This window comes from Indicator indicator, chromosome 17 (assembly GCF_027791375.1).
Source record: "Indicator indicator isolate 239-I01 chromosome 17, UM_Iind_1.1, whole genome shotgun sequence".
Lineage (NCBI taxonomy): Eukaryota > Metazoa > Chordata > Aves > Piciformes > Indicatoridae > Indicator > Indicator indicator.
Window position 1 is genome coordinate 19,952,819 of NC_072026.1, and position 11,712 is coordinate 19,964,530.

At 48.4% G+C, this 11,712-nt stretch overlaps 1 protein-coding gene across 1 annotated transcript; it reads right to left on the bottom strand.

Moving 5' to 3' along the window:
- Positions 1-2,547: 2,547 nt before the first annotated feature.
- VGLL1 (vestigial like family member 1) lies at positions 2,548-9,259 on the bottom strand. Its single transcript, XM_054388808.1, has 4 exons — positions 9,049-9,259; positions 7,497-7,913; positions 3,555-3,614; positions 2,548-2,588 (listed from the first exon to the last, which is right to left on the bottom strand). The coding sequence occupies exons 1-4, from the start codon at positions 9,257-9,259 to the stop codon at positions 2,548-2,550; spliced, it is 729 nt and encodes a 242-aa protein (XP_054244783.1).
- Between the last annotated feature and the right edge of the window lie 2,453 nt (positions 9,260-11,712).

Genomic DNA, 11,712 nt, shown 5'->3' on the forward strand with positions numbered 1-11,712 from the left:
ATCAGTAAAATACATAAGTAGATGTAAGGTGGGGAATGGACTTTTGACAAGGGCTTGTAGTGCTGGGACGAGGGCCAATGGCTTTCAGTTGGAAGAGGGGAGATTGAGAGTGGAGAAATTCTTTAGAGTGAGGGTGGGGAGACACTGGCACAGGTTGCCCAGGGAGGTTGTGGATGCCCCTTCCCTGGAGGTGTTCAAGCCTGGGTTGGATGAGGCCTTGAGCAACCTGGTCCTTGCCCATGGCAGGGGGGTTGGAACTCCATGATCTTGAAGGTTCCTTCCAACCCAACCCATTCTGTGATTCTATGAAAAGAGAATGGTTTTTCAGTGCTCATCTAGAGGAGGAGAGCTTTACCTTTTATTACTTTATTAATTTAAATAGTTCCCCTTGCATGCCACCTCACAGGTCACAGAATGCATTGGGTTGGAAGGGACCCCTCGAAGGTCATCTTGTCCAAACCCCCTGCAGTCAGCAGGGACATCTCCAACTAGATCAGGTTGTTCAGGGCTCCCATCAAGTTTAACTCTGAATGTCTCCAGGGATGGGATATCAACCACATCTCTGGCAACCTGTCCCAGTATTTCACCACCCTCATGGTGCAGAACTTCCTCCTGATGTCCAACCTACATCTCCCCTGCTCCAGTTTCAAACCCTTGCCCCATGTCCTATCCCCACAGGCCCTTCTAAACAGTCCCTCCCCAAGCCTTCCTGTAGCCCCCTTCAAATGATGCTCTAAGTTCTCCCCAGATCCTTCCTTTCTCCAGGCTGAACTATCTCAACCTGTCTTCATAGAGGAGGTGATCATCTTCATGGCTCTCTTCTGGACCCTCTATATCAGGTCCATGTCCTTGTGTTGGGGACCCCAGAGCTGGACACAGTACTGCAGGGTTCTTCTAGCTCATGAATATGCTGGACCAAAGTTGCATGATACCAACTGGGATTTTTTTTTACAGTTTTTCTTTTTTAAATCAATACCATGAACATCAAAAATTGCTGAACTCAAATGATTTATACATTACACAAGGTGTGAGCAACTGCAATAGATCAGTGGCAGCACAGACAGCTGGGGTAAAGAGAGCCACAAACCCTAGCTAAGGATTTGGCCCACACAATCACAAGCTCTAGGAACTCCAAGGTCAAATTTCCATGAGCAACTGCATAGAGCTGCAAGAAAAAAAAGTTCATGGTGCTCCTTTCTGTTAAGTTAATGTACAGCTAATGAAGAGTGAAAGAAAATAACCCCACACCTTAGGATTTACAATAAAGGCTAAGCAGCCTCTGTTCCTGCAGGGATTACACACACCCCCCAGCACCACTCAGATGAGGTTTCACTCACAGTAACTCCAGCAAACACTTTTGCCAAAGGCAAGTGGTGGAGCACAGAGAAGGAGTCTGGATGTGCAGCATTGATGCATTGTGATTCCTGGCTGGAGCATTGAGACTATTCACCCACTCTGAGGTCTGTGGGGATACATCTACCATGAAGGGATTGATTTTGACTTCTTCAGGAGGCCCAGACCTTCAAGCTCAATAATTTCAAATTCAACCTCACAGGGCTTACTTTTGGGGGGGTGGGGGGGGGGAGGGGAAGATCTTCTACACCTGCAGAGAAAGTGGGGGAAAAAATGGATCATTATCACCTCCAGCTTTTGGCTCAGTGGTATTTGAATTGCATCCAGCCAGCATCCAGATTTCCTCCCAGATCTGCTGTTAATTTACTCTTTTCTGGAGGATGATTGTACATTCCAAGAGGCCAAACCAGAGCCTTTGGACCTGTGCTTGGCCTGAAGTCTCTTGCCCATGTTCCAGGGCTATTTTAAATAACCCAGCAACAGGTTGCCCAGGGAGGTGGTAGAAGCCTCATCCCTGGAGGCTTTTAAGGCCAGGCTGGATGTGGCTGTGAGCAACCTGCTGTAGTGTGAGGTGCCCCTGTCCATGGCAGGGGGGTTGGAACTGTCTGATCCTCGAGGTCCCTTCCAGCCCTAACAATTCTATGTGGCTAACATGGAGATATCCAATCAAGCTAAGAAGCTGCAGCATTGAGTTCATGCTAAGTGCATCCCTCTACATACCACTTATCAACTGTGCTTCTTATCAGTTGTGCTCCTTACCAGGAGATGGTGAATGAATATAGGAGAGATTAAAAGATGGAAGATGGAGATTAAAAGATGGAAGATGGAGATTAAAAGTGCTAAGATTCAAAGTGCTAAGCTGAAAAGGTTTGCAAGTGCTATGAGTCCTTTCAAGGGGGCTATAGGAGAAGCCCTAAGTAGGCAGAATTTCTGCACAACAAACATACTGTCAGGTTTAATACCACAGATAACTAGAAATTGTTTACCAAACAGGGAAGGAAAAAAAAAAAAAGGAAGAAAAAAAGATGATTTTTTTTCATTCTCCAAATTCTACATTATTTTCTTCCAAGGAAAAAAAAAAAAACCACAAAAACACAGAATGAACTCCAGTTCATTTCTTCCTGCTTCACAGTTGCAAATAAAAGTTCACAGCAAAATCTTTCTCCTTCAGAGTCAAAGGGAAACATCCAGTTGCTAAAAGTATAAATCTTGTCTTCTGTTGTGAATCTGAACACCTGAAAGACACAGGAGGAGCAGGGCAGTCAAACAGCATGTCCACACAATCCACACAGTCTCTGCAGATGTTGTGCAAACAAAACTGCACCTTGGAGGCTGATGCAAGAAGGCCCTTGCTAGGCTCACCAGAATGACCCATCCAAAGTGTCCTCAAAACATTGCACATCAAAGCACCAACAGCAGGGTAGGACACAGGCTCCAGTGACTGCTAAGAAGGTGGAAGGTTGAAAGCTTTCGCAATGAAGCCTTAGCAGTGAGGTGAGTTTGCTGGTGGAACTGCAGCAATGTGAGCACACAGATCCACCAGGAGCCTCACTCAGCATGAAGCTGGGTGCTTGAGATGCAAAGGAATCAGAGAATCACAGAATTCACCAGGTTGGAAAAGACCTTCGAGATCATCAAGTCCAACCTGTCCCCCAGCACCATCTAATCAACTAACACGGCACTGAGTGCCTCATCCAGTCTGTTTTTAAACACTTCCAGGGATGGTGACTCCACCACCTCCCTAGGCAGCACATCCCAATGGCCAATCTCTCTTTCTGGGAAGGATTCCTTCCTAACACCCAGCCCAAACTTCCCCTGGTGCAGCTTGAGACTGTGCCCTCTCCTTCTGTCACTGGCTGCCTGGGAGAAGAAACCAACCTGTCCTGCCTTCCTAGGATCTGACACTTGGGACAGGCAGTGTAAAATAGGTGTTAGGAAGTGGCAGGCTGATGGTACCACCACAAAAGCTCTGCTGGATGGGGTTAGAAAATCAACTCTCTCATTTGACCAGAAGGTTTTCCTTCTTCTCTGTTAGCACAGCTGTGGGAGGTGGTGTGTAGCTCTTGGGGGAAAAGCAAGCTTTGGAAACACAGTCTGGAAGCAAGCAAGGAAGAATCCTTAATTCTTTGTGCAGAAGCAAGGCAGCTGTCCTTCATAGGTGAGTATCAATTCATTCCAAACCTGCTGGCTTCATCACTCACCTGCACTGGTCTGGCTTACAGTGGGATTTTCTGAGCCTTGGTAAGAGCTTGCTTTCCTCTCTTCAAAAAAGAAAAGATCAAAACACTGAAGGTGAGCAGAAATTCAGCAGAGAGCTAAAAGTAGGCAGCAGTTCCTGAATAAACCTTGTGCTTTTGCAGCCCAGCCTATAGCACAGGTGCTGGGGAGCTCTGTGCTGTCTGGCACAGCAACATGCACTTCCACAAATATAAATATCAGCTGTTCTTAACCACCACACAGCACCAGGAGGAGGAGATTTAACAGGCAGAGCCAAGAAACAGGGACTCCCACAGCCAGACTGGATGCACACATCCCAGGGACTTGCCAGGGACTCACAGAGAACATGGGCAAGGCATTTCATAGAATCATAGAACTCTTTTGCTTGGAAAAAAACCTGTAAGGCCACTGAGTCCAACTGAACCCAACACCACCATGGCCAATAAACCATGTCCCAAAGTGCCATGGCCACAGGTTTCTGGAACACCTCCAGGGATGGGGACTCCACCACCTCCCTGGGCAGCCTGTTCCAATCCCTGACCACTCTTGCTCCAAAGACATTTTTCCTAATCTCCAACCTAAACTTCCCCTGGCACAATTTCAGCCATTTCCTCTCCTTCTATCACATGATACTGGGGAGAAGAGCCCAACTCCCACCTCACTGCAGCCTCCTTTCAGGGGGTTGTACAGAACAATGAGGTCTCCCCTCAGCCTCCTCTTCTCCTGACTAAACACCCTCAGTTCTCTCAGCTGCTCCTCACCAGCCCTCTTCTCCAGACCCTTCCCCAGCTTCCTTGCCTTTCTCTGTGCCATGTCCACACATTTCTTGAACACTTCCAGGGACAGAGGCTCCACCACCTCCTTGGGGTGGGGTCTGCTCTCTTTGGGTTGCTTGATAAGCACATGTGCAGTGTTCCACCTGTGGTATGAAGGGGCTCTCAAAAGGTTCACAAAAGCCCTGTAAACACCCTGAAAGAAAAGGCTGGAATTGGGGATGGTTGGGGAACACCAAGATGTTGAAATCCCTTTTCTATTTCTTTTCCCTACTCGTTTTCTCGATGAAATTTTAATCAAACAAACAAAAAAAGGAAACAAAAAAAAAAAAAAAGGAAACAAAAAGAAAGAAAGAAAAAACCAAAACCCCACAAGCCAAGAAAAAGACACCAAAGACAAAAAACAACAAACTCCACTGTGGATAGCTTCCCTCCTTCTAGCCCAAGCCTAGTTTCATGAAACATCTTTTTATGGAGGATTCAGTTCCTCAGGCTCCCAAGCCTTGGCAGGCTCACATTGCCCCCTTGGGGGTAAAGGGCACAAAACCTCCTTCTTAAATTGAGTGCTAGAAATCCAGACAAGTGTCTTTAAAGCAATTAAGACTACTAAATGCACAAAGTCTGGAGTGGGTGGCTGTGCAGCACTTCCACACAGTCTCAGCTAGATCTATGGGTTAGGGTTGGTGTCCCAGCTTTAGACACAGCCACTCTCCCTTTGCTGTGCACAGACAGGCATTAGACACTCCAGCATGAATAAGTCAGCAGCACCCCTTCAGCTGGAATCCACATGGAATTGTTAGGGTTGGAAGGGACCTGAAGGATCAGCCAGTTCCAACCCCCCTGCCCTGGGCAGGGACACCTCACACTAGAGCAGGTTGCTCAGAGCCTTGGTATAGCCTCAGAAGAAGCGTGGCTAAGCCTGCCTGCAGATGGAAGAGGTGGTTTCAGCCCATGGTTTGCCAACCTCCTGCTGCTGCAGATTAGAAATGGGGTAACCATCAGGTGCTCCACACCTGGGTGTCTTTCAAAACCTAAGACTCATTCTCATGCCTGGTCCTTTTTATCTCAAAGCTCCAGGTAGGACACAGTGTATTTCTCCAGCAGACTCCCTAAACAATTTCCAGGTAGGACACAGTGTATTTCTCCAGCAGACTCCCTAAACAATTTCACAACTCTTTTTCTTGGAGACCAGTGCCAAGCTGGCTCTCTGGGTCACACCCAGGAGCAGCAATGCAGTGTAACCCAGCAGAGCACCAGGGCTCTGGCCAAGAAGCTTGTCCCAGAGGGCTTCTCAAAGGCAGAAATTACTCACAAGGGAGCAATTTTATCCATCAGATGTAGAGACTGTGGGGACCTAAGCCCCAGGAAATGGACTTCAGTCACCAGACATCTTGATTCTGTGTGCTAGTAGTACACCTGGGATTTGGATCCCTCTCCCTCTACTCTGCCCTGGGGAGGCCTCATCTGGAGTATTGTGTCCAGTTCTGGGCTCCCTGCTTCAAGAGGGACAGGGAACTGCTGGAGAGGGTACAGCAAAGGGCTGTGAAGATGGTGAAGAGACTGGAACATCTCTTGCATGGGAAAAGGCTGAGGGACCTGGGGCTTTTTAGCCTGGAGAAGAGAAGACTGAGGGGGAAACTTATCAATGCTGATCAATACTTCAAGGGTGGCTGTCAGGAGGATGGGGTCAGTCTTTTTTCAGTAGTGCCCAGGGACATGACAAGGGACAACAGGCACAAACTTGAACAGAGGAAGTTCCATCTACACATAAGGAGGAAGTTCTTTACTTTGAGGGTGATGGAGCATGAGTCCAGGCTGCCCAGAGAGGTTGTGGAATCTTCTCTGGAGTCATTCCAAACCTGCCTGGACAAGCATCTTGTGCAACCTGACCTAGATGACCCTGCTCTGGCAGGGGGTTGGGCTAGATGATCTCCAGAGGTCACTCCCAGCCCCTACCATTCTGTGTTTCTGTGTAATTGCTGATAATAAATCAGCAACAATCATCACTTCTGTGTGGATTGCATTAGCTCTGAGAGCTCCACTGCAGAGAGCAGTGGCAGGCAGGGCAGCAGCTGCTGGGAGACAAGGCCAGGCTGCCCCACCAGCCCCTTTAGTCCTTCCAGCTACAGACAGAGGCTGGGGAGGGAGAGAAATCCTTCCCTGGGCTTTCTGGTAAGGGTTGAACTTTCACACTCTGTGTTCAGAGCATCTCTAACACCCAATAGAACAGGGCTCAGGGCTCTTACCTGGCCACCCCTTTCTGGTCATGATATGAAGGCATCTGGGACACACCATCCCTGATACCTACAAGCTAGAGATTCTGATAGCATCGTGGCTGAGATGTTAATAGGCACTTAATGCCAGTCAGGTGGTAAAACAGTGTGCAAGTGGAAAGGGGATGTTTTGGATGATGCCACTCTACACAGCTACCACAGCACAGAGTGTGGCTTAGCTACTGAGAAAGACTTCCCTGAGCTGAGCTGAAGATCACAGAATCACAGAATCAATAAGGTTGGAAAAGACTTCAAGATGTTCCTAAGAAGCTTAGGAACAGCCTCTATTCTTACAAGAATAATCTGGACATGCTGGAATGTGCCCAAAGAAGGACCATAGGGATGAGCAGAGGGCTGGAGATCCTCTGCTATGTGGACAGACTGAGAGAGTTGGAGTTGTTCAGTCTGGAGAGGAGAAGGCTCCAGGGAGACCTTATTGTGACTGCTCAGTATGGGAAGGGGGCTCCAAGAAAGCTGGGGAGGGACTTTTGAGGGTGTCAGGGAGTGATAGGACTGGGGGGAATGGAACAAAACTAGAAGTGGGTAGATTCAGATTGGATGTTAGGAAGAAGTTCTTCCCCATGAGGGTGGTGAGACACTGGCACAGGTTGTCCAGGAAGGTGGTGGAAGCCTCATCCCTGGAGGTTTTTCAGGCCAAGCTGGATGTGGCTGTGAGCAACCTGCTGTAGTGTGAGGTGTCCCTGCCCATGGCAGGGGGGTTGGAACTGGCTGAGCCTTGAGGACCCTTCCAACCCTAACTGATCCTTTAGGTCCCTTCCAACCCTAACTGATCCTGGAGCTCCCTTCCAACCCTAACAATTCCACGATTCTTTCCACAGGATGCCATCAAAGAACAACGCGATTGGAAGCATTTCCTTACCTCCCCCAGGAGCTGAACTTTGACTTGTATTTTGTGACCTGGCAGGTCCAGTCATACAAGAAGAACTGGAGTGTTGCTTCATGGTGCATTCCTGCATGGCTGTTAGGCACCTTTCCTGTTGCAGAAGCCCGAGGAGGGAACCATATTTCCTGTCGGAGATGGATTCCTCCACCGCGTGCAGGTCAGGCAAGGCATGATGATAGCTGGAGCTGCTGAGGTTGGGAGTCCCAAGGGAAGGGAAGGGCCACAAATGCCCAGGTGGAGTGGGCTGGCTCTGCAGAGCTGCTGGCTGGTACTGGCCTGCAGGAGCAGCAGCAGGGAAATCCAGCCCAGAGTGCGACAGGCTGGCCGCAGAAGGTGATGGATAGGATTTGGGGCAGCGAGAAGAGAAAGGCCACTGATGAGGAGACATGCTGTCTGCTTAAAAACAGGAAGATACATCTCAAGTCTTATCAGTTCTCACTTTTTTTTCCCACCCTCTCCCTCCCCCCAAGGCAAACTCCAAAGGGAATGCCACCAGACTGCATACTCATTTTTCAGTAAGTACCTCTTCACTTTAGTGATGCTTAGCTTCAAAGAGACCCCAACAAACTCCCATTAGAAGCAGACTAAACCACCACCTTGAGGTCCTTTCAAAAGTACCTTGAGGTACTTTCAAATAAAGAGCACACAGGTTTCCTTGCAGGCCAGCAGCAGAGGCAGGCTTTTAACACCCGCAAGCTCAGCCAGATGCATTTTTTTTGCCCAGGTAACAAATTCCATTACTATACACTTAATGCATCTGACAGGAATGAAAGCTTTTGGCTGGAAGATGAAGACCAGGTCCTGCCAACAGGCCCAGGAACAGCTTGGGAAGCACCCCAGCAGACACTGAGATTGACCCAGGAAGTTCCAGCTACATAACCCAGGGCTTTTCAAGCATGATTTTCTTGCTGCTTGCACACAATTCCTAATGGAAGCATGCTGCATCTTTAATTCATAGAATGTTACCCTTGAGAGCTCATCCAGTCCAACCCCCCTGCCAGAGCAGGGGCACCTAGAGCAGATCATACAGGAACACATCCAGGTGGGATTTGAACATCTCCAGAGAGGGAGACTCCACAACCCCACCCTGGGCAGCCTGTTCCAGTGTTCTGTCACCTTCACAGGGAAAAATTTTCTCCTCCTGTTTCCATGGAACTTCCTATGCCTCAGCTTCCATCATTGCCCCTTGTGCTGGCATTGGGCATCCCCCAGCAGAGCCTGGCTCCAGCCTGTGGGCACTCCCCCTGCACATCTTTATCAACATGAATCACCCCTTAAGTCTCCTCCCTCTCCAAGCCAAAGGTCCCCAGCTCCCTCAGTGTCTCCTCATAAGGAAGATGCTCCACTCCCTTCATCTTTGTGGCCCCGTGCTGGACTCTTTCAAGCAGTTCCCTGAGGTCCTTCCTGAACTGAGGGGCCCAGAACTGAACACAATACCCCAGAAGCAGCCTCACCAGGGCAGAAGAGAGGGGAATTCCCTAGTGCAAGCCAAGGTAGCCCTGCTTAACACCCAGAGAAAGCAGCTCACCATTCTTCAGGACAACAGCCTCCCCCTTGTGCTTTGTGCTCAGGTCTTGTGGGTTCTTGGCATTGCTTAGAGCTCTAGAAAAGTGCTCATCTACCACACTGTTAATATCCCCTTGGAAATAGGTGAAAACAACACTCTGAGCCCCCCATTCTGTTTTCACAGGCTCTTTGCTTTTACATGGCTTTGGAGACAGCTTCCTTGTTTCTTCCATTTTCAATGTGCAACAGCCCCTGCCAAAAAAAAAAAAAAAAAAAAAAGAAAGAAACGAAACAACAAAAACCCAACACAAACCCAAACCAAACAACAAAAACACCCAGACAAGTCAAAGAGATATTATCCAAGTTAAAGTGCACAGTCAGTGGGGAGCTCATCTTCCAGTGGTGAGTCAAGAAGATGAGATTCTTTATGAGGGTTTTCTGCTTCTTCCATGCACCTTTTCTTTGCAGATTCCCTTAGTAGGTATTTCTAACATGAAATATGTTAAGTATGCAACCAAAGGAGACTCCTTTCAGAATCAAGGTGGGATCTCACTTCTCCCAATCAGACAAACTGAGTCCTCTTTGTCGTGTTCAGAGCAGTACCTTTTGCTTGCGAACTCTTAAGTTGTGGGACACTGCATCTTGAAAGCAGGGAATGGCTCAAATTGATGCAGAATCATAGAATGCATTAGGTTGGAATTGACCTCAGAGATCACAGCCTCACAGTATATCAGAGGCTGGAAGGGACCTCAAGAGATCATCAGGTCCAACCCCCCTGCCAGAGCAGCATCACTTAGGGTAGTCTGCACAGCAATGCATCCAGGTGGGTTTGGAAAGTCTCCAGAGAAGGAGACTCCACAACCTCCCTGGGCAGCCTGTTCCAGTGCTCTGTCACCCTCACTGGAAAGAAGTTTCTCCTCATGCTGAGCTGAAATCTTCTCTGTTCAAGTTTGAACCTGTTGTTTCTTGTCTTATCACTGTGAACCACCCAAAAGAGCCTGGCCCCCTCCCCTTGACACCCACCCCTCAGATATTGATAGACATTGATCAGATCCCCTCTCAGGCTTCTCTTCTCCAGACTAAACAGCCCCAGGGCTCTCAGTCTCTCTTCACAGGGGAGATCATCTACTCCAACCCTCCTGCCACGGGCAGAGGCACCTCTCAGCTAGACTTGGCTGCAGTTTGAGAGTTCCTCGGTTATAGAATGGTTTGGGTTGGAAGGGACCTTAAAGATCATCTAGTTCTAATCTCCCTGCCATGAGCACAGACACCTTCCACCAGCCCAGGTTGCTCAAACCCTCGTCCAGCCTGGCCTTGAACACTCCCAGTGTGAAGCCATCCACAGCCTCCCTGGGCAGCCTGTTCCAGAGTCTCACCACCCTCATACTGAAGACTTCTTCCTGAGCTCCAGACTAACCCAACTCTCCCTCAGCTTCAAACCATTCCCCCTTGCTCTATGGCTAGGCACCTTTATGAAAAGTCCCTCTGCAGCCTTCCTGTAAGATCCCTTCAGGTATTGGAAGGCAGCTCTGAGGTCCCCCTGGAGTCTTCTCCAGGCTGAACAGCCCCAGCTCCCTCAGCCTATCCTCATAGCAGAGGTGCTCCAGCCCTTGGATCATCTTTGTGGCCTCCTCTGCACTCACTCCAACAGCTCCTGCCACTGGCTTTACTGGGAAATAAAATGGCCACATCTATCTCACTGTCATTTCTCACTCTAACTTCATCTACCCTCATAACTCTGGGCTTAGGACCCAGAGCAAATATGCTCTGAGAATGGAACTGTGCTAAAGGACTGGAGAACTTGGACAAACAGATCAAAGGTGAAGTTCAGGGTGAACTGAGCAAAATGCTTCATCCAGGTCTGGTTTCTGCGTTGTTGAAGAACCAGATTGACAGAGTGACCAATGATGAAAGAATTAAAAATGCTCACAGGAAACTTAAAACAATAACTTCAGATGAGGTGAAGTTCAAAGTACCTTGCTGACTGCTAGCACAGATCTCCACAAGGTAAAAGGCTTCTGGGAGGAGGTAGTTGCCTCACCTGTTAGAAAACAACAAAAAAGAGACACTCAGATTGAAAATGATTGGGATGATTGGGAATGATTGGAATGATTGGAAATGATTGGGATGATTGGAAATTCGAATCCTGGCAAATTCAAAACAACAAAACTAAAACCAAACCAAACCAAACAAACAAGAAAAAAAACCAAAAAAAACACACACAAAAAAACCCAAACACAAACCCCAAAACTAACCCAAAAAACCCCAAAATCAACCCCAACCCCCTTTTTAGTTTGCACCAACTTACCCAGGGACGTGGTGGGTCTGCCAGTTGTGTAACACTTTGGTGGCAAGGCTGCTAAAAGACACAGTTACGGATTTAAGGCAGGAATTACACTCAAGTAGTTTGTAAGAAGTCAAGAGAAGGTTGGAAGACTTCTTTTTGTTCTCCTCAGAAATCTCTGCTGCCAGATATCATAGAATCAGAATTGCTAGGGTCGGAAGGGACCTCCAGGAACAGTTAGGGTCGGAAGGGACCTCCAGGAACAGTTAGGGTCGGAAGGGACCTCCAGGAACAGTTAGGGTCAGAAGGGACCTCCAGGAACAGTTAGGGTCGGAAGGGACCTCCAGGATCAGTTAGGGTCGGAAGGAACCTCAAGGAACAGTTAGGGTCGGAAGGGACCTC

Bases quoted from the DNA above. Each gene is read 5' to 3' on its own strand.
- VGLL1 (XM_054388808.1), bottom strand. From the start codon at position 9,259: ATGGAAGAAACAAGGAAGCTGTCTCCAAAGCCATGTAAAAGCAAAGAG. The intron at 7,914-9,048 runs GTGAGCTGCTTT...GTTTTTAAGCAG, and splicing joins GGCTGTTGTCCTGAAGAATG to ACAGCATGTCTCCTCATCAG. The intron at 3,615-7,496 runs GTAAGGAAATGC...TCTTTTTTGAAG, and splicing joins AAGTTCAGCTCCTGGGGGAG to AGAGGAAAGCAAGCTCTTAC.